The 22,922-nt window shown below is 40.1% G+C and overlaps 2 protein-coding genes across 14 annotated transcripts in view; one reads left to right on the top strand and one right to left on the bottom strand.

Moving 5' to 3' along the window:
• Positions 1-20,755, bottom strand: part of RNF111 (ring finger protein 111) — a 130,117-nt gene extending 109,362 nt beyond the window's left edge. For 4 of the 8 annotated variants that reach the window (XM_023558287.2, XM_023558292.2, XM_023558290.2 and 1 more), the window contains exon 1: positions 20,135-20,755. In XM_023558287.2, the coding sequence (XP_023414055.1) occupies positions 20,135-20,526 (392 nt within the window). In that variant the 5' untranslated portion in view covers positions 20,527-20,755. The remainder of the gene's footprint in view (positions 1-20,134) is intronic. The other 4 variants (XM_023558291.2, XM_010598011.3, XM_023558289.2 and 1 more) reach the window with 1 other exon arrangement.
• Positions 20,756-20,945: 190 nt separating this feature from the next.
• Positions 20,946-22,922, top strand: part of SLTM (SAFB like transcription modulator) — a 40,092-nt gene continuing 38,115 nt past the window's right edge. For 3 of the 6 annotated variants that reach the window (XM_003418332.4, XM_064267479.1, XM_064267480.1), the window contains exons 1-2: positions 20,946-21,174; positions 22,056-22,143. In XM_003418332.4, the coding sequence (XP_003418380.2) occupies positions 21,013-21,174; positions 22,056-22,143 (250 nt within the window). In that variant the 5' untranslated portion in view covers positions 20,946-21,012. The remainder of the gene's footprint in view (positions 21,175-22,055; positions 22,144-22,922) is intronic. The other 3 variants (XM_064267477.1, XM_064267478.1, XM_064267481.1) reach the window with 2 other exon arrangements.

Below are 22,922 nucleotides of genomic sequence, written 5' to 3' on the forward strand. Positions count from 1 at the left end.
GAACACTACAAAACGATAAAGAACAATGATGAATCTGCCAAGCATCTCACAACATGCATGAATCTAGAGGGCGTTATGCTGAGTGAAATAAGTCAATCACAAAAGGAAAAATATTGTATGAGACCACCACTATAAAAACTCATGAAAAGGTTTACATACAAAAAGAAACAATCTTTGATGGTTATAAGGGAGGGAAGGGGTAGGGATGGAAAAACACTAAATAGACAATGGATAAGTGGTGACTTTGGCAAAAGGTAAGGCAGTACATAATACTGGGAAGCCAGCACAACTTGCCCAAGCAGAAGTCATGGAAGCTCCATAGATAACATCCAAACTCCCTGAAGGACCAAATTACTGAGGGCTATGGGGACCATGGTCTCGGGGAACATCTAGCTCAGTTGACATAACATAGTTTATAAAGAAAATGTCCTATGTCCTACTTTGATGAGTAGCGTCTGGGGTCTTAAAAGCTTGTGAGCAGCCATCTAAGATACCCCACTGATCTCACCTTGTCTGGATCAAAGAGAATGAAGAAAACCAAAGACACGAGGGAAAGATTAGTCCAAAGGACTAATCGACCACAACTACCACAGCCTCCACCAGACTGAGTAAAGCACAACTAGATAGTGCCCAGCTACCACCACTGAATGCTCTGACAGGGATCATAACACAGTGTCCCAGACAGAGCTCGAGAAAAATATAGAACAAAATTCTAACTCACAAAAAAAGACCAGACTTACTGGCCTGACAGAGGCTGGAGAAACCCTAAGAGTATGGCCCCCAAAAACCTTTTTATCTCAGTAATGAAGTTACTCCTGAGGTTCATTCTTCAGCCAAAGTTTAGACAGGCCCATAAAATGAGAATTAAGGGGTACACCAGCCCAAGGACAAGGACTGGAAGGCAGGAAGGAACAGGAAAGCTGATAATAAAGAATCCAAGGTCGAGAAGGGAGGGTGTTGACATGTGAGGTTGGTAACCAATGTCACAAAACAATACGTACACTAATTGTTTAAAGAGAAACTGGTTTGTTCTATAAATCTTCACCTTAAGTACAATAATAAAAAAAGAAAAAAAAGATATAGACTTTAAAAAATAAACCTATAAGACTCTAAACCGACTTAAAAATTAATGTGTTCATTAATGTCATCAAAAAAAAGATATTAAGAGAACGAACAGGAAAGCTGCAAATGAGAGAAGGAAATATACACACACACACACAAAACCTGTTGCTGTCAAGTTGACTCTGACTTGTAGTGACCCTACAGGACAGAGTAGAACTGTCCCATAGGGTTTCCAAGGAGTGCCTGGTGGATTCAAACTGTCTACCTTTTGGTTAGCAGCCATAGCTCTTAACATTATGCCACCAGGGTTTCCATATACACACACACACATAAAATATATATATATATATATCTTACACATTATACCCAGTGCCCTCGAGTCGATTCCGACTCATAGCGACCCTAAACATTACATACTTTACATATACATATACATACATAATACGTAATATATATGGAGCCCTGGTAGCACAACTGCTCAGTGCTTGGCTGCTAACAGGAAGGCTGGTGGGTCGAACAAACCTGGGTGATCTTCTCCTGTAAAGATTACAACCTAGAAAACCCTGTGGGGCAGTTCTACCCTGTTACATGGGGTTGCCATGCATTGAAATCAACTTGATGGCACCTAACAACAACTGTATATACACACACATACAAACATACATACCAGTTGTGATCAAGCAGACTCCAACTCATGGTGGCACCATGTGTGTCAGGGTTTTCAGTGGCTGATTTTTTGTAAGTAGACAGCCAGGCCTTTCTTTTGAGGCACCTTTGGGTGAACTTGAACTTCCAACATTTTGGTTAGCAGCCAAGGGTGTTAACTGTTTGCACCACCCAGGGAGATATACACACATATATGTATACATATATGTTCTTGGGGACACACACATATATATACACACACATCCTCAACAAAGAACTGATACCCAAAATATGTAATTTCCTACAAATCAGTAAGAAAAAGGAAATAAATTTTGGTGTAAGACTTAAACAGGTACTTCACGAAACAAGAATATCCAAGTTGCCTTCCCTCCACATGCACCGCCACCCAATCTTCTTCCACAAGATTGCTGTAAAAAAAAAAAATTAGCACAGTGCTTATGAAAATACCTCATGCGGAGGGGTGCAGCCAGCAAGCAAATGCACAAAGCACGTGTTATTTATGTAAAAATATGTTACATGCATAGTACAAAAGGGTGTATACTGGAAGTTTTCCATCGCACAACTCCTTCAACCAGTCAGCTCTCCCTATAGGCAACTAATCTTATCAGTTTCTGGCACTACCTGAGTTGCTGTATTTAATCACGGTAATTACCCTGGCTGCCACAACTGACAAACCTCAAAATTGTAATGTCTTAATACCACAAAAGTTTCTCAATCCCCTGACAGTTCTTGTGGCTCAGATAGACCTACAGCATCTTCTAGCTCTACCATCTGGATCATGAGGCCTCCAAGGTAACAGTGGGATAGGCAAATAAGACTTGAAAATTGCCCAAGAGATGTTTAAGGGCCAGGCCTGAAAACGGTTTACATCAGTTCTACCCACATCCCATTAGCCAAACATCCAGGGAGGCTGCAGCCTAAGTGCCTGGGTGCCATGAAGAGGCAAGTGAACATACAACATGGGCTCTGCCACGGCTATCCACTTAAAGCTGTTGGTAGAGAGTCCATTATAAAAACTGAGGAACTTCCATTTAAGGATACGAGTCCCTTACACAAAGCAATTACAGAAAATATGGACAGATTGAGAGATCTTCCCAAACCCCAACACAGAGCAAACTCGCACTGTTTATACACACACAAAGACTAGAAATGTTCTTGGCCGACACATCTTACTTAGCTCGCTGTGGTAAGCAAATTCCCTTTTCCCTCTGTCCAACACTCTGGCTGCTGCCTGTGGCACACTGACCACTAACATGGCTACTCTCGAGCATGACCCTGCACTTCTGCTACCAGCAGCGGGGCGGTATGCTTGCCATGAGTCAGCTGGGTTTGTTTCAAAACCTGTTTTTCCAGTTGTACTTGTTACTCTAATTATGTGATTTTATTAAAAATTACTTAAGTCTGGGAAATATAAGTTCCAATATTCAAAGAAAAGGTTTTGTCCCTTTGAAAATCCATGACTAGGCCTCATATGCTGGACTTCAAGTAGGCTTGTTGAGGCCTACTTGACAGTGAACTAGAACAGAGGATTAAATTCTGATACAGTAGAATTTCCTCCGGTGGCAACAGGGTGGAACGTTGAGCAACTGCTGTGGTTGCCCCATCTTGCTGCACTCCAGCTTTAAATGATATAAAAGGCAGCTTGGCCGAGTCCATCTTCTGGCCCCACCGCCTCGCAGATTTCTCACGCCACATGGGCAGCTCAGACTGTTGTTAATCTTTCAGTACACATCCATGAAGAATGAAGGTAGGGTTTGGGGAATCATGTCTACTCATATTATTGATATTGTATGTTTTCGTTCACTTTTTTTTTTTTTACAGGTTCAACAGTGAACTAATGTAAAAACAACTTACATGAACACTCTTGTAAATCTCTGAACTTAGACAAACCTTTCAGTTTGAGCTAATTCAACTACACATGAAAAGTTTAGTAAACATTTTCATGTTTTAAAATAAAATATTCAAGGTATGCATTGTTACTAAAAGAGCAACAGAGTTGTAGCAGAGCCAGACTGGGGGAGGAGGAAAAAAAGAATGCAAATAAAATTTCATGTGTTGACTTGATTTTCTCTACTCGGATAGTAATAATAAGAAAGGGCAGTCTGCCCATCCTGGAGTCGGGTAGAATCATTCTGGACCCATGTAATCTTTTAGATCCCATGGCCCGATCCAAACCTTTGGCAATAAGTAACTATTCTACACCCGTATATTCTTCAACCCAGCAATCTCTGCTCCTTTGAGATGGCAAATCTCCAACTCTGTTGTTGGGTGAGTGACTTTTATAATCACAAGAAGGCTTAGTATAAACTTTGAGATAATTAAGTAAATCAGATCTAGAATATTAATACTTTATTTAGTGTTACATCTAGAAATAAACCATGTTCATTATTTAATGTTTGTTATATTAAAGTGGTTTTCTTTTCTTTTTTTGGCTTTAGCAAATAAATTTATTCTCTCACAGTCTAGGAGGCTAGAAGTCTGAATTCAGGGCACCAGCTCCAGGGGAGAAGTTTTCTGTCTGTGTTTGTTCTGAGGGAAGGTAGTTGTCATCAATCTTCCCCCATCTAGGAACTTCTCAGTACAGGAACCCAGGGTCCAAAGGACACACTCTGCCTTTGGCACTTCTTTATTGGTGGCATGAGGTCCCCCTCCTCTCTGCTTGATATCTCAAAAGAGATTGACTCCAGATACAATCCAATCTTGTGGATTGAGTCCTGTCTTATTAACATAACTGCCTCTAATCTTGCCTCATTAACATCATAGACCTCAGGATGTACAACAGAGGTAATCAAGTCAGATAACAAAATGGAGGACAACCACACAATACTGGGAATCATGGTCTAGCCAAGTTGACATACATTTTGAGGGGATACAATTCAACCTATAATACTGGCTGAACGAATAAGGATCACAGATGATTTACTTTCTATTGTGGTTAGAAAAATTGGCTAGTAGGCTTTCTCTTGCTGGCAGACTGCTCCTTCAGGCCCAGAGCACTCTGTCTCCCTCAAACTCTCTTCAGATTTAGTGATAATTGCCTAATAACTGGAAACCCTGGTGGCGCAGTGGTTAAGTGCTACGGCTGCTAACCAAAGGGTCACCAGTTCGAATACACCAGGCGCTCCTTAGAAACTCGATAGGGCAGTTCTACCCTGTCCTATAGGGTTGCTATGAGTCGGAATCAACTCAACAGCACTGGATTTGGTTTTTTGGTTTTTAGCCTAATAACTGTCTTTCTGCCTCAAGTCTTACTTTCCTCTAATCCCTTTGTCTCAGGGTAAAGTTTCTAAAACAGAAACCTTGTTCATCATGCTACTCTCCTAATGATAAGCCTTCAAGATCCTCCTTTAGACTACAAAGTTTAGCGTAATACCTAAGGTGATTGTTTTTAGCTGCCAGAGTCAATTTGAACTCATGGAGACATATGTGTACTCCATAGGGCTTTCAAGGCTGTAACCTTTGGGAAGCAGGTTGTTAGGCCTACCTTCCAAGGCACCTCTGGCTGGGTTCAAATTGCCAACCTTTCAGCTAGTACTTGAGCACTTAACTGTTTGCATCACCCAGTCATTGTTGAGTTGATTCTGACTCAAGATGACTCCCTTTGTGTCAGTGTAGAACTATGCTCCATAAGGTTTTTTTTTTAATTTTTTATTGTGCTTTAAGTGAAAGTTTACAAATCAAGTCAGTCTCTCACATTAAAACATATATACCTTGCTAAAAAAAAAAAAAAATTTTTTTTTTATACCTTGTTCCTAATTGCTCTCCCCCTAATGAAACAGCCTGCCCCCTCCCTCCACTCTCTCTTTTTGTGTCCATTTTGTCAGCTTCTAACCCCCTCCACCCTCTCACCTCCCCTCCAGGGAGGAGATGCCAACATAGTCTCAAGTGTCCACCAGATCCAAGAAGCTCACTCCTCACTAGCATCCCTCTCCAACCCATTGTCCAGTCCAATCCATGTCTGAAGAGTTGGCTTTGGGAAGGGTTCCTGTCCTGGGCCGACAGAAGGTCTGGGGGCCATGACCACTGGGGTCCTTCTAGTCTCAGTCAGACCATTAAGTCTAAAGTGTGTTTTTTAACATGTAACAAAAATAGCACTGTTTGTTATTGTTACTGTGTGTTCCTTATGCTTACAAACATACCAGTTTTGTTATTTTCAACTGGGAAGTATAATGGAATTTGCATACCTTATATTAAATTTCATTGAGGTGGGTTTCCAAGTGGAAATGTCCAGTAGGCTGTTGGATAATAGGTTCAAACTTCAGAGGTCTGAGCAGAGGTGTGAACGTGGATTTGTGAGTCTACTCTATGTGGATGATGACTAAAGTCAGCGTGTGAATGAGATCTCCTTGGGGAGTATTGGAAGTGAGGAGAAAAAGTGGCCAAGAACACAAACTTTTATGAGTTAGAACTTCAACATGACTATGAATAGCTTAAACCTTATTCATCAAGAAGACTGAAGGGAGGCAGCCCATTGTTGATGTGTCTTAAAGATCCCATCAAGTAATCTCAGTCTTCCTGCTGCACCATCCTTGTCATGTAAATTTCATCCGGATGGTAACAGATCCCAGCTGCACTTCCAACCTCCTATACATGCTTCAGGCAAGAAGGAGGTAGAAGGACGAGGGCAAAACCTTTTCTGTGTCTATAGGAAAGGGAAGCTCTCTCCTGGGATTTCTACTTATATCTCATAGTCCTAAAATGTGTCACATGGCCATCCCTAACTTCAAGGAACAGAAAGAATTGAGTATGTCATCTTTCCTTCTTCTATAGTAGAAGAAGCTGTCCCTCAGTGATGCAAACAGCTAACACGCTTGGCTGCTAACTGAAAGGATGGAAGTTCACATCCACCCAAAGGCTCCTCAGAAGAAAGGCTTTGTGATCTACTACCAAAAATTTAGCCATTGAAAATTCCATGGAGCATAGTTCTAGTCTGACACATATGAGATTGCCATGAGTCGGAGATGACTCAAGGCCAACTGTTCATTTATTATAGTATAAGAAAGCTAGGAAAAGGGTGATCAGAATGGGTGTTTATTGAGCCAACCTACAATATCTACCCACAACCCTAGGAACTGGAACATTCAGGTGATGCGCAAAGATACGCTAAGAATACAGTGTATTCAAAGAGCTGGGAAGACAATGAAGATAAATCGGTATCTTAGAAATTGAGAAAAAGGAATATCAAACAGGGAGTGTTATCAATGTCAATGCGGACAGGCAGTTGGCACAGATAGGATAAAAGAAGGATCAAAAACCATATATTAAATTTAGCAATTAACAGGTCATTGGTGAACAGAGAAAGAGCAAATTCAATGTAGCAGTAAAGACAGAACCCATGTCGAAGCGGGTTAAGGGAGAAATGTAAGATGAGGAAGAAGAGACAAAGGCAGGCAACTCCTTTTAAAAGCTTGGCTGTAATGGGAAAGACAGGGATAGGAAAAGAAGTTCAAATTTTCCCTCCCTGCTAGCTTTTTTACCCTTCGCATACTCTCAAGGCTCAAAGTTTCTAACTATAAACTCAACTCTAATCCTCTCCTCACCATGAATCTGTTCTTCCATCTGCATTCTCTATCTCAGTGAAAGTCATGATCCCATCCATATCCAACTGATGATTAAGACCTATGGATTCCACTTCTGTAATTCATCCCTTCCCATTCCAACTTACTCTATTAATTCAGGGCTAAATCATTTTCCGCTGGATTACAGGAATAGCTCCCTAGCTGGTCTCTGCCTCCTTTCTTACTACAGCACACACGAGAAGCTCCAGGCTACCTCACCAGTCTCACTTCACCACGCCTCTCCCCTTGCACTATACTTGGAATTTCTTAATTACAACATGCTGTCTCATGCCTCCTTGTTGTTCTATATGCTGATTCTTTCTGCTCCCTCCTCCACTACAACTTCTTTCATTCCTCATCTTTCAAAACTCAGTTTAGCTTTCACCTCTGTTAGAAAGTGTGCCAATGTTTACATTGCATCCTGTCCTTTAATAATAGCTCACTAATACATTGTACTGTAAATATTTGTATGTATCTCCACTAGACTGTGTGTTCTTGTGGGGCCTCCTTATGTCTTTATCTCCGCATCATTATCCAATGCCTGGGCTGACGTTGGCATTACAATGTTTCTTGAGTTTAAAGGTCTGTTCTTGATTAAGCCTTGTTGGAGAATTCCATGTAGACTCTCTTCCTCCAGTCCAGCTCTGAGAGCTCTCCTTTCCCTTCCTTGTTTCAGTATTTCAGCCTGCTTTTTGATCCCAGTCTATCTCTTGTAAATCCTTTCCCCCAAAGCTAAGTTGCAGAAAAAAGTAAATAAAAAATTCTGTTTCCCATTTTCTTGCTCCTCAGCATTGGTTATCTACTGCTGCATAACAAATCATTTATCAGCTTTAAAATAATTCATTATCTCACACAGTTTTTGTGGGTCAGGAATTTGGGAGTGGTTTAAGTGGGTGGTTCTGGCTCAAAGGCTCTCATGAGGTTGCAGTCAAGATATGACCTGGGCACTTCACCAAAGAAGACATTCAGGTAGCTAACAGGTACATGAGGAAATGCTCACAATTATTAGCCATTAGAGAAATGCAAGTCAAACCTACAATGAGATTCCATCTCATTCCAACAAGGCTGGCATTAATTCAAAAAACACAAAATAATAAATGTTGGAGAGGTCATGGAGAGACTGGAACACTTATATACTGCTGCTGGGAATGTAAAATGGTACAACCACTTTGGAAATAGATTTGGTGCTTTCTTAAAATGCTGGAAATAGAATTACCACACGGCCCAGCAATCATACTCCTTGGAATATATCCTAGAGAATAAGAGCATTTACACGAACAGATATATGCACATCCATGTTCCCTACAGCACTGTTTACAATATCAAAAAGATAGAAGCACAAAGGTGCCCATCAACAGATATATCGGCAAATAAATTATGGTATATTCACACAATAGAATACTATGCATCGATAAAGAACAATGATGAATCCATGAAACATTTCATAACATGGAGGAATCCAGAAAGCATTATGTTGAGTGAAATTAGTCAGTTGCAAAAGGACAAATATTGTACGGGACCACTATTACAAGAACTCAAGAAATAGTTTAAACAGAGAAAATATTCTTTGATGGTTACGGGAGTGGGGACGAAGGAAGGGAGGGGGTATTTACTAATTAGATAGTAGATAAGAACTATATTAGGTGGAGGGAAACACAACACACAATACAGGAGAGGTCAGCACAACTGGGCTAAACCAAAAGCAAAGAAGTTTCCTGAATAAACTGAACACATCGAACGCCAGCATAGCAGAGGCAGAGGTTTGGGGACCATGGTTTCAGGGGACATCTTGGTCAAGTGGCATAATAAAATCTATTAAGAAAACATTCTGCGGCCCACTTTGGAGAGTGGCATCTGGGATCTTAAAAGCTAGCAAGCAGCCATCTAAGATGCATCAATTGGTCTCAACCCACCTGGAGCAAAGGACAACGAAGAACACCAAAGACACAAGGTAATTATGAGCCCAAGAGACAGAAAGGGCCACATAAACCAGAGAGTACATCAGCCAGAGATCAGAAGAACTAGATGATGCCCGGCTAGAACCGATGACTGCCCTGACAGGGAACACAACAGAGAACCCCTGAGGGAGCAGGAGAGCAGTGGGATGCAGACCTCAAATTCTCACAAAAAGACCAGACTTAATGGTCTGACTGAGACTAGAAGGACCCTGGAGGCCACGGTCCCCAGACATTCTGTTAGCCCAAGACAGGAACCATACCCAAAGCCAACTCTTCAGACAGGGATTGGACTGGACTATGGGACAGAAAATGATACTGGTGAGGAGTGAGCTTCTTGGCTCAAGTAGACACATGAGACTATGTGGGCACCTCCTGTCTGGAGAGGAGATGAGAGGGCAGAAACTGTCAGAGGCTGGCCAAAAGGACACGAAAATAGAAAGTGGAGAGAAGGAGTGTGCTGTCTCATTAGGGGGAGAACAACCAGGAATATATAGCAAGGTGTACATAAATTTTTATATTAGAGGCTGCTTGATTTGTAAACTTTCACTTAAAGAGCAATAAAAAAAAAAAAAGATATGAGCTGGGGCTGCAGTTATCTAAAGGCTTGACTGGGGCTCAAAGATCCCATTCCAAGATAGTCCACTCAAATGGAAGGTGAGCTTGTACAGGTTGTTGTCAAGAGGCCTTAGTGTCTTGCCATGTGGACATACACAGAGGTCCACTTGAGTATCCTTACAACATGGTGGCTGACTTCCTCAAAAGCAAATGATCCAGGACAGGGGAAGATAAAAGCCACATACCTTCACAAATCAACACTATCATTTCCTCAATATCTTATTGGTTACAGAGGTCAGCCCTATTCAACACAGGAGGGGACTACCTGAAGGCATGAATATTGAAAGGTGAGGGTCATCGGAAGCCATTTTACAGCCTGGTTACCACACCTTCATTGAAGATGACCATACAAGCACTTATCCTTTTCTAGGTTTATTGGCTATCAGAAGAATACGGGAAAGAACAATGGTCGGGTACTCATTAAGGAACCCTGGTGGCACACTGGTTAAGCACTCAGCTGCTAACTGAAAGATCAACAGTGCGAACCCACTAGCCACTCCGTGGGAGAAAGATATGGCAGTCAGCTTTCATAAAGATTCACAGCCTTGGAAGCCCTGTGGGGTACTCTGTGCTATAGTGTTGCTATGAGTTGGAATCAACTCAATGGCAACAGGTTTGCTTTTGGTTTGCAGCACTCATTACATATTAGATGCTTTTATGTTATTTAATTCTTAAAATCATACTTGGATGATTGTTATACAACATGATGAATGTAATTAATGTCACTGAATTATATATCTAAATACGCTAAAATGGCAATATATATTTATCACAATAAAAAAATACTTGGATATGCATAGTATTTCCTTCTTTTTACAATAAGGAGATGCTACCATCTGTTGGCCCCAAAAGTAGAATATAAATTTAAATTCTAAATCAAGTAGAAATAAATTTAAAAGTAGAATTTAAATTAAATATTATACAGTCCCAAAGCCCATGCATTCAAAGAGCCCGTTTTATTATAAACATAATATACAAAGAAAAAAAACTAGAATACAATGTAGATTAATAAATAATTACAAGATGAACATGCATATAAGCACCAACACCTGAATCAATACTGTCAACAGTCCAGAAGCCCTCTCCATGCATCTTCCTAATCCCAACTCTGTCTCTCCACCCTAAAATCAAGCACTATCTTGACTTTTATAGCAAACACATCCTTGATTTCAATTACAGTTTTATCATATGAGTATACATCCCTAATCACTGTAGTTTTGCTTGTATTTGAATCATATAAGTGAAATAGTACAGTGTGTATTCTCTCAGATTTGGTTTCTTTCAACATTATTTTCATTAGATTTATGCATGTTGTTACACAAAGCTATAATTGGTTCATAATAATCATTGCATCATATGAATTCATATATAGGGTCACTATGAGTCAGAATCAACTCAATGGCACACACAACATTGTACAAATACACTATTTATTTACCGATTCTACTGTTAATAGATATTGAGTGGTTTCTAGGGTGGGACTATTACAAATACTACTGCTGTGTGCATGTTTTTCTACAAAGCGTGTATTTAGGAGAGAATTTCTGGGCCAAGGGATATGTAGTTCTCCAAGTTTAGCTGATAATTCTCAACTATTTTCTAAAGTGGCTGTACCCGTTCTTACTTCTACTAGTAAAGAGTTCCAATTACTCCACTTCCTTGCCAACATGTGATATTGTTAATCTCTCTGCTTCAGGCACTCTGTTGGGTGTATAGAGATACATCATTGTAGTTTAATATGCAATTCCCTGGTTACTAATAAGATTAATCAGTTTTTCATATATTTAAAAAATGTGAATTTTCTCTTTCATGAAGTACCTTTTCAAATCTTGACCAATTTTTCTTGCACTGGGTTTACTGAGTTACAGAAGTTCTTTGTATAATCTCAGTATGAATCAACTGTTGGTTATACATGTTACCGATATCTCCCACTCTGTGGATTGACTTCTACTCACCAATGGTATCTTTTGATATGAGGAAATTAATTTTAATGTAGTCAAATATATTAACCTTTTCCTTCGTAGTTAGTGTATTTTGTGTCTTTATAAATACATCTTTTCCTAATCTAACATCATGATGATATTGTCCTAATATTATTTTTGAGGAGACAAATCTGAGTGCTGATTTACGTCTCCCTTCTGGTAACCTGGAAACCCTGGTGGCATAGTGGTTAAGAGCTATGGCTGCTAACCAAAAGGTAGGCAGTTCAAATCTACCATGCACTCCTTGGAAACCCCACGGGGCCATTCTACTCTGTTCTATAGGGTCGCTATGAGTCGGAATCAACTTGATGGCAATGGGTTTGGTTTGGATTTTTTTCTGGTAACTTAGCTCTACGGAAAAACAAGTTTATATCAGAGGCTGAACTCCAAAGGCTCCACCTTTGCAAAAGGGATGATTTCCTGGGCTAAGAAACCCCATTGTTAAACAGTAGCCTAACTACTGCCCCCACTTGCTCTAAAAAATGTAGAAGTTGGGGTGTTAGTGTCCCTGCCTGCTGGATTCCTTCCCATGGTTCGTTGTATGTACTCTGCTTACTTTTTGTTTTATTTAAATAATTTTTATTGAGCTTTAAGTGAACATTTACAAATCAAGTCAGTCTGTCACATATAAGCTTATATACACCTTATTCCATACTCCCACTTAATGAGTCAGCCCTTCCAGTCTCTCCTGTCGTGACAATTTTGCCAGTTTCTAACCCTCTCTACCCTCCTATCTCCCCTCCAGACAGGAGATGCCAACACAGTCTCAAGTGTCCACCTGATACAAGTAGCTCACTCTTCATCAGCATCTCTCTCCAACCCACTGTCCAGTCCCTTCCATGTCTGATGAGTTGTCTTCAGGAATGGCTCCTGTCCTGGGCCAACAGAAGGTTTGGGGACCATGACTGCCGGGATTCCTCTAGTCTCAGTCAGACCATTAAGTCTGGTCTTTTTATGAGAATTTGGGGTCTGCATCCCACTGATCTCCTGTTCCCTCAGGGGTTCTCTGCTGTGCTTCCTGTCAGGGCAGTCATTGGTTGTGGCCTGGCACCATCTAGTTCTTCTCTCTTTTTACTTTTTACTTTGTACGTTCTTCCACAATAAACTCATTTCGTATTTACATGTTGTAGCATTGGTGGTATGTATATTCATGTGCCCTTTACACGATACTCTTCTGAAAGCATTGTTTTGCTTCATATTCAGGTCTACGATTCGCGTGGAATTGATTTCTGTGACTGATGTAAAGGTTGCAACATAATTCATTGAAAAGACAGTCCTTCTCCCACTGTTCTATATTACCGGTTTTGCCAAAAAGCAAATGTATGGGTCTGTTTCAGGTCCCTCTATTCTGTTCCACTGATGATGTATTTGTTGACCTTTTTGCTAATACCTTAATAAGCCTTGATAACCCATACAGCAAATGTGCACAGTTGTTTTCCTTCGAAAATCTTTGGCTATTCTTGGTCATTTGCATTTCTTTTAAATTTGAATCCACTTCTAATTTTCACTCCAAAAAATGTCAATATTTGACTGGGACTGCACTGAATCAATAGATCCAAATTTAGGATTAATTGGTATCTTTATGATACTGAATTTTTAATTCTGAACCTGATATCGCTCTACTTATTTAGGTCTTCTTTCATTTCTCTCAGTAAAGTTTTATAGTTTTCCACATAGAGCTCTTCTACATATTTATTAGATTTATTTCCAGATATTTGATACTTTTGCTATTGTCAATGTATTTTTCCTTTTGTGGTGTAGATTGATGTAGTCAGTTTAAGCTTAATTTAATATTAATAATTTTATATAATGTCTTTATTTTTGCTTTCTTTTATGGCTGGTACATAAAAATGCAATTGATGTATACTGAAATCTAGGTAGACTCATGAATTCTAATAATTTTTTTTATAGATAGTATCATCTGTAGATGACAGCCTTGATTCTTCCTTTCAGTCTTAAAGCTTTCACTTTTCTTGCCTTACTGCACTGGCTAGGGCCTTCCACTGCACTTTGACAACACACAACACAGGAGACATTGTTGTGTTTCCAATATCAAAGGGAAAGCTTATCATTTTCACCATATCTGCTATAGGTTTTTTATGAATTCCTTTAACAGGTTAATATAGTTTTTTCCTCTATTTCTAGTTCGCTAAGAGATTTTTACCTTGAATAAATGTTGGCTTTTACCGAAGACTTTCCTTGATCTATTAAATGATCAAACAATTTTCCTTCTTTAATCTGTTAATGTTGCAAATCACACTGACTTTTCAAATGTGTAACCTTGTGTTGCTAGAATAAAGTCAATCTGGTCATCATGAATTATCCTTTCACTGCATTGCTGTATTCAGTTTGTTAATATTTTGTATCAGTTTTCGACAAATTATATATTTTTTGTATTTGTTCATTTCATCTAAATTTTGGCATAAAGTTGTTCCTAATTCCTTCTTATCACATTTTTAATGTCCCTAGGATTTGTAGCATACTATTCATGCTTGACATTGATTTTTTGTCTTCTCTAAATTTTCCATTAAATTCTCAGTCTTTAAATTTTATAAGTTTTGTCAACCAACTAAGTTTTGGCTTTGTGGATCCCCTCTATTGCATATTTATTTCATATTCATTAATTCTGTTCTTATCTTTATTCCCTTCCTTCTGCTTCCTTCGGATTTATTTTGCCATTTTCCCCCCTAATTTAATGAGCATCCTTAAGCATGTCTTTAGTGCTATCCAGTAAGTCATGACACATTGTATTTCCATTATGATAATTTCTTCTTTGACTCTTGATTTATTTCTAAGTATATATTTATTAATTTCCAAATAGATGGTGATTTCCTAATTATCTTTTTGCTTTTTACTTTTAGGTAAATTGCAATATGGTGAGATAACATATTCTGTATGATTTCAGTCCTTTGAAATTTATTGAGATTGTTCTAAGGCTAGCACACAGTCAACTTTCTTAGTTGTTCCCAGATGCTATAAAAAATGCATATTCTGGGTTATTGGGACCAGTGCTCTACATATGCCCATCAGGTCAGTCTGTTAATTGTGTTGTTCACATCTTCTATGTCATTACTGATTTTCTATCTGTTTATTATATTAGTTACTGTGACCAGTGTTAAAAATCTCCCAAAACTTCTGTTAGGGGTGATGAAGTAGTTCTGGACATAGATAGTGATGATGGTTGCATAACAGTGCGAATGTAATTAATACCACTTAATTGTACACTTGGAAACCCTGGTCGCGTAGTGGTTAAGTGCTACGGCTGCTATCCAAGAGGTCAGCAGTTCAAATCTGCCAGGTGCTCCTTGGAAACTCTGTGGGGCAGTTCTATGGTCCCAGGCGGTTGCAATGAGTTGGAATCGACTAGACGGCAGTGGGTTTTTTTAACTGTATACTTGAAATGGTTAAAACGGGAAATATTATATTTTACTACAATAAAACTTTAAAAATCTTCCACAAAGATTACGCATTTGTTGATTTCCTCTGCAGACCTGGTAATGCTACTTTATGTATTATACAGCACTGCCATCAGGTATATACAAATATAGGATTGCTATGTCTTCCTGGTGAATCCTCATCATTTTTAGGTGATGCCTTTACCTTTAGTATGTTTTTCCCTTAAATGCTATACCAGCTTTCACTTGGTTAATGTTTAAAAAAAGAAAGAATGTCTTATTCCAAACTTTTGCTTCCAATTTTTGTATGTTCCTTAAATATGTTCTTCTAACTAGCATATAGGTTTTGTTTTGTTTTAATCCAGATTGACAATCATCTCTTTTACTTGGAGTATTTAAATCATCAACATTTAATGTAGTTACTTTTATGTTTGGGCTAAACTGTATCATGTTATAATATACTTTCTATTATCCTACTTGTCTATGTCCCCTCTGTCTCCTGTCTTGTTTTCTTTAGGATTGATATTTTGCTCTGTTAGTTTGGAAGTTATATGTTCTTTAAATATTTGATTAGTGGTTACCTTAGATATTATGGCATTCAATTCTGCCCTCTCTTCTGGGATTATTTTCCTTCTGCTAAAGAATATCATTTAGTATTTCTTTTAGTGCACCTCTATCAGAGTTAATTTTCTCAGTTATTTTTTGAAATCGGCAATTATTTTATTCAAGTACATTGAAGATATAACACCACTGTCTTCTGGTTTCCATTGTCACTGCTCAGAAGTCAGCGTTCAGTCCTATATTTGCTCCTTTAAAGGCAATTTATAAGTTAAACTATATTTTTTCTCTGCTTGCTTTTAAGATTTTCTTTTTGATTTTCTGTAGTTTCATTATAATGCATCTTGGTGTATGATTTAAGATTTTGTCCTATTTGGGATTGTTGAACTTCTCAAACCTATGGATCAATACCTTTCATAAGTTTTGGGAAGTTCTCATCTGTCTCTTCACAGATTGTTTCTACTTCAGTCTCTTTATTCTCTGCAGAAATCTAACCTCAAGTGTGTTTAGTTTTCTCTCTGTATTCTCTTTGCTTCTTACTCTGTGTCTCGGATTGAATTGTGTTTCCCAAAAATCTGTGTCAATTTGGTTAGGCCATGATTCCCGGTATTGTATGGTTGTCCTCCTTGTTGTGATCTGATGTAATTATTCTATGTGTTGTAAATCCTAACCACGATGATGTTAATGGAGCCCTGGTGGTGTAGTATTTAAGAGCTTGGCTGCTAACCAAAAGGTCAGCAGTTTGAATCCACCAGCCACTCCTTGGAAACCCTATGGAGCAGTTCTATTCTGTCTTATAGGATCACTATGAATCAGAATTAACTCAACTGCACCATGAAAAAAAAAATGATGTTAATGAGGCAGGATTAAAGGCAGTTATGTTAATGAGGCAGGACACAATCTACAGGATTAGGTTGTATCTTGTGTCAATCTCTTTTGAGATAGAAAAGAGAGAATTGAGCAGAGAGGAGAGGGACCTCATTACCACCAAGCAAGAAGAGCCAGGAGTAAAGCGTGTCCTTTGGACCTGGGGTGCCTGAGCCAAGAAGCTCCTAAACCAGGGAAGAGTTGATGACAAGGATCTTTCTCCAGAGCTGACAGAGAGAGAAAGCCTTCTCCTGGAGCTGGTGCCCTGAATTCAGACTTCTAGCCTGTAAAAGAATAAGTTTCTGCCTGTTAAAGCCATCCACTTGCGGTATTTCTATATCTGAAGCAGCACTAGATAACTAAGACACTCTCCATGCTGGATATCCTCGGTGTGCCCCTTTGTTCTGATCTTTTCTTTACCCTTCTCCACTCTATCCTGTATTCCAAGAGACAGATATTTATGGACCAATTAATTGGTTTCCTTACTCTCACCTCAGGCTACCAGCTGGGTTTGGTCAGTGAAAAATAAGGAATGATGGTGTTGGACAGGAAGATGGTAAGGAAAGATTAGAGTCTCTCAAAAAAAAAAAAAAAAACTGGAGCAAACAGTATAAACTGGGGCTTAGCATTAGGGGAAAACAAAATGGAAACTCTCTATGAGAATGAAAATAAACTTTCATAGAAGAGAGGAAGACCCTCAATGACATGGATTGACACATCTGGTGCAATACTAGGCTCAAGCATAACAAAGATTTTAAGGATTGCGCAGGACTGGGCAGTGTTTTGTTCTGTTGTACACAGGGTTGCTATGAATCAAAACTGACTTGATGGCACTTAACAACTACAACATAATAAAAAATGCAATGGATTTGGTATCTTGGATCTTCCACTTTCTAACTCTATGCTCTTGGACTATTCATTGACATTTTTGAACTGTCGGGTTCTCCTCTAATAAAATGAGTATCGTTCTACCCATCCTTAAGGGTAAATTTTCCTATTATACGTTTTGAGAGCACTATGTTCCTCTCTTTCGTTCCACTTGCTACAGAAGTGATTTCATGTGTCTTTATGATTATTGTTTTAGTTTGTCACCAGAGTGTACGCTTCCTAATGGCAGGCCAGTTCCTGTTTTCTTTCAAGCAGTCAGTATTTACTGAGTGTCTACATGGTGTTAGGAGCTCATACGATCATTAGCAAGACAAGATATTGTAACCATTGTCTTCCCAGAGGCTGGTATGACTGGCGGATAGTAATAATTCAATAAATATCTGTTAAATGATGAGCTTTTCTCAAAGCAAAGTGACATAATGAGTGCAAAAGTGTTCAATAAATGGCAAGAGGCTTTATACATAAAATATATGTTGTTATTATTTTTTGAGCAGTATTCTCAATGCACAAACGTATACAGGTAAAGATAAGTGTAGCCAGAGGAGCTCAAGCCTGTGATCTTATCTATAACATTGCCTAGCACACTTGCAAAAAATGGAATATCAAATTTCAGCTTTAGGAGAAAAGAAACATCCAAATAATAAGTTGACTATTGAGAAAAATTACTGTGTCCTTTCACCTAAATATATTTTACTGAAGGATGAAAACAGAAAAAAAATGTACTAAAGGAATACTTACTAAAAAGTGAATAGTTCAGGTAAATAAGTTAAAAAACATGATAATCCTAGGTTAAATAACAAAATTAAAAATTCAATATGTTAAAAGTGAATATATATAACCTCCATTTTACTATTTTCTCAAATTACAAAAAAATAGATCTATGTATGAGGTATTTTGGGAATAATTTTAAACCTGTAAAAAAGTTTAAATAGTATGCAACGAACAACCTTATACCCTTCATGCACTCAGCTGTTAACCGAAAGGTTGGAGGTTCAAGTCCACTCAGAGGCACCTTGGAAATAAGGCTTGATGATCTACTTCCAAAAAAGCAGCCACTGAAAACCCAATGGAGTCCAGTTCTACTCTGATACACATGGAGCTGCCATGAGTCAGAACTGACTTCCAAGGCAGGCAACTGGCAAGATTCCCTAATTGTTAACATTTTGCCACATTTGTTTTTGATTAATATCTTGTTATATTTACTTTCACAAATGGTAAAATATTGCCACATTTGCTTTCTTTCTCTCAACCATTTGAAAGTAAATTGCAGACAGAATGATACTTCACCCCTAAGACCTAGGACATTCTACATAACCAAGATATCATACTCTGGATCTTTAACACTGATATAACAACACAATCTAATGTATAGTCAAAGTTCCCATTGATCCAAAAATATTCTTACATTTTTATGTTCTCTGATCCAGAATCTAAACAGTAATCAAGTATGATATTTGGTTGTCATGTCTCTTCAGTCATCTTTATTCTGGAACAGTTCCACAACTTTTTTTTCCATGATGTTGCTATTTTGAAGAGTCTAGACCAGTTAATTTGTAGAATGTCCTACAATTGAATTTGCCTGCATGTTTTTTTCATGATCAGATTCAGGTTACACATGAATACGACATAGGTGATGTGTCCTTCTCAAGTGCATCACAGCAGGCAGCATGTACCTCCATTTTAGATAACTCTATTACTAGATTTTAAGTAAAAAAAAAAAAAGGCCAACAGAAGAAAAACTAATTCCCTTTAAATATCCTGTGAGCTTTTGGTTAGTAAAAGCCCTCTTTCCAAGCAAGCATCCACAGAAAGTGGGAGGAGGGGAGTTGAGTGGAAAAGACACTGAAACAAGGAGATCTGAGCTTTAGTGATAATTTGCTCAATAATTACCTGTGAGACCAAAACCCAAACTCACTGCCATCGAGTTGATTCCGACTCATCGCAACCCTACAGGACACGGGAGATCTGCCCAGTAGAATTTCCAAGGAGCACCTGGCAGATTCGAACTGACCTTTTGGTTACCTGCTGTACCACTTAACCACTACACCACCAGGATTTCCTACCTGTGAGCATCTAGGTAAACCTCTTAGAACGTTCATCTATTTAAAAAAATGAGAGAACTGGGTCAGATTACTAAAAAGTCTTTGAATTCTAAAATTCTGAGTGGAAACCAATGTGGTAGACAAGAGTTGGATTTACAATCAGGAGACCTGGATTTGATCTGTGTGAACATGGACAAGTCATTTAATCACGTTAAGCCTCGCAGAGATTTACCTCACAGAGTTAGGACAGATTAAGAGGCTTATTGAATATCAAAATGTATTATAAACCATAAAGAACTACCCAAATGTCAAGTATTAGTTTACAATTTCCAATCTTCCTCCTTGATCTAATCAAAGAGAAAAGAGCAAGCTAAAGTGAACCAGGCTTCGTCAATCTAAATTTTAAAGCCAGGAAATGCTAGCACATTTAACTGCGTGTCATGTCATGCTTGATTTATGGAATTTACAGGATAGCTTTTATTCCATAAATGTTTATGCTTTGATGATTAATAGTATTGGCTAAAATTATGAATAGGTACTCACTTGTACAGGCCGGTCCTCCATAAGTAGTCACTCTTCTTGGAATCCCATATTTTAGGGGGCAGAACAGTGAACACTGCATACGAGATGGCAACCAGTATCAAACTAATTTCCTCATTCAGTGAACTATTTCGTGTTGAGCCATTAGATCCTCCCCGAGGATGGCAAACCAAGCCAAAGCTGAGGTGGGGGTGGGGCTGGGGGTGGGGGGAGCCCTGGAATAAACTAAGGCTGAAGGCATGATGTTTTCCCGAGAGAGAGCCACTGGGACATGTCACATGGGCCGACCCTTTACATTCTTGGACTACCAGCTCTAGGGTTTCTTTCAGGCGTTTTGAAAAGGAAGGAACCCAGTGCATTAGTGGCCTGTGCACACTGACCACATTTTCGATCATTCAGCAGAGATACAAAGTATCTCCCTGGGTGAGGCTCGGGGCGTGCGCAGGTCTTTTAGGGTTGTGTTTAGTAACTCGCGAACTCTATGCCACGTCGTGCCTAGCACATTCTCATTGCTCAAGACTCTAGACGTTGCTAGAAAATGGCTAACGAGGCCGCGGGAGATCCGCGGCGCGGCGGACGTTGCTGCGGTTGGACCTGCCTGACGTCCCAGCCCACTTCAGGGGTCGCCCTGCCCAGGTGGCCGAGGGGGGTTCGGCGGAGCGCGCGGGGGCTGCCCCCTCAGTGCGCACGCGCGCCCGTCATCCGGGTGCCGGCGGCGGCGGAAGTCGCGCTGGGCGGCGGGGGCGGGGTCCGCGGCACATTGTGCGCAGCGCCGTGCGTAGCGCCGTGCGTAGCGGCCTCCGCGGCCCGAGCCCAAGTTGGCGCTGCCGCCGCCGCCCTGCAGACCACTCGCTGCTTCGGCAGCGCGCCGCTCTCCTAAAATGGCTGCCGCTACCGGTGCTGTGGCGGCCGCGGCCGCCTCGGATCAGGCGGAAGGGAAGAAGATCACCGACCTGCGGGTCATCGACCTCAAGTCGGAGCTGAAGCGGCGGAATTTAGACATCACCGGCGTCAAGACGGTGCTTGTGTCCCGACTCAAGCAGGTGAGGCCCGGCAGGTCCGGAAGCGGAGCGTAGGCCGCGCCTGGCGCCTCTGGGCCGCCGCGGTCCGCGGGGCGGAGCGGGCCCGGGCGCCGGCCGCGCGCGCAGGCTTCCCGGGCGCCCCTCCCCGCCCGGCCGCCGAGCGCGCCCCCGCTCCCCCGGGACGTCCGTGCCGGCTGCCAGGGCTGCGGGCGGGCGGGCGGAGCGGCCTCCCAAGGGCGTAGTGCGGAGCCGGGCGGCGCTGGGTCCCCAGCCTCAGCCATGGTGAGCGCGTGCTTCCCTGGGCCTCGGGGGGAATGGTTACTTTGGTGACTTCTGCGAAGTTACCGTTTAATGGTGCCCAACCGTTTCCTCCCCATGGGGGGGGGGCGGTAGTGGGAGTTGATGGGGCGGGGGGAGAGGTTTTGTTTTCCATCGGGTTTTCAGTTTTTGCATCCTCGCAGTAATCTCCTTTTTCATCCTTGATTACAATCATTCTGGCTTATTTGAGAGAGCGTTGGAATTGTGGTAGAGGAGGGATAAGTTTGCGTTGCAGATATTGGGAAAAGTCCTTTTAGTTACTTTAGCAGCTGGCAGCTTTTCTGCGATTGAGCATATTAGGTTTTTTTGTTGAGTATGATAATATGTGATATATAATTTTCTCAAATTGGTAGAACCTTAAACTCCATGTGATTTTGATACCTAATAATGCCCCCCCCCCGCCCCGCAACCTTCTCTTACCTTTTTCGTGTGGTTTAATTGCTCTTTTTTGAAGTCAGTTTATGAAATAACTGGCAATTCTAACATCTTGAGGCTTGAGGTTTGCTGATTTTTTTTTTCATTGCGTTTTTGTAAAATAAGTTTAGATAGATTGTGTAGCATATTAATTTCTCTTTCTAATGTAGGCTATTGAAGAGGAAGGAGGCGATCCAGATAATATTGAATTAACTGTTTCAACTGATACTCCAAACAAGAAACCAACCAAAGGCAAAGGTTGTTACTAGTTATGAACGTATTTTAAAATATATTTTGGTTATATAACTTGTGTCTGCTTTTGTGCCATTTGCTCTGTTTATACAGTTCTACTCTTTGCTGTTTCCCTCTGGCACTCTGCCTTCTTGGGTCAAGGAAGAACAGTTACCGTTGCCAGGCTCTGGGTGACTTGTAGCCCTTAAGATTCAGCTGAAGCTAACCCGAAAGTGAGACCAGTCCTTTATTGCTTCTGAAAAAAATTAGAGTTGAGTTTCAGAATGTTTTTTCCTTGGTAGTGTGAAGATTACAAGAATAAAATACAGTTTAATACGTATCTACCTTGCCCCAAATTTGGCAGAGTATTGATGGAATCCCTACAAATCTTTCACCTTGGCTTCTTGCTGTTTCCTCTAGTATATTAAAATTCTATGATCTTCATGTTTTGGAGTTTGACTTAGTGAACTTAAATTGGAATTATGCCATTATACATTCTAATTTTCAGTGAAATTTAACAGGACTTAAGCATTTGAACTACAACGGAAGGGAAAACCCATTACAGTTGTCCCTCAGTATCCTCAGGGGGGTTGGTTCCAAGACCAGAATCCTCAGATGCTCAAGTTCCTTGTATAAAATGGTGTGTATTTGCATATAATCTAAATACATCCTCTTTTATGCTTTAAATAAAAAAAAAAAAAAAAGGGTATGTGTAGTACCTAATATAGTGTAAGTGCCGTGTGAATAGTTGTTGATGCTTACAGTTAACAACGCAAATCCAGGTTTTGCTTTTCAGAACTTTTTTT

The sequence above is a fragment of the Loxodonta africana genome, chromosome 13 (genome assembly GCF_030014295.1).
Source record: "Loxodonta africana isolate mLoxAfr1 chromosome 13, mLoxAfr1.hap2, whole genome shotgun sequence".
NCBI classification, from domain to species: domain Eukaryota; kingdom Metazoa; phylum Chordata; class Mammalia; order Proboscidea; family Elephantidae; genus Loxodonta; species Loxodonta africana.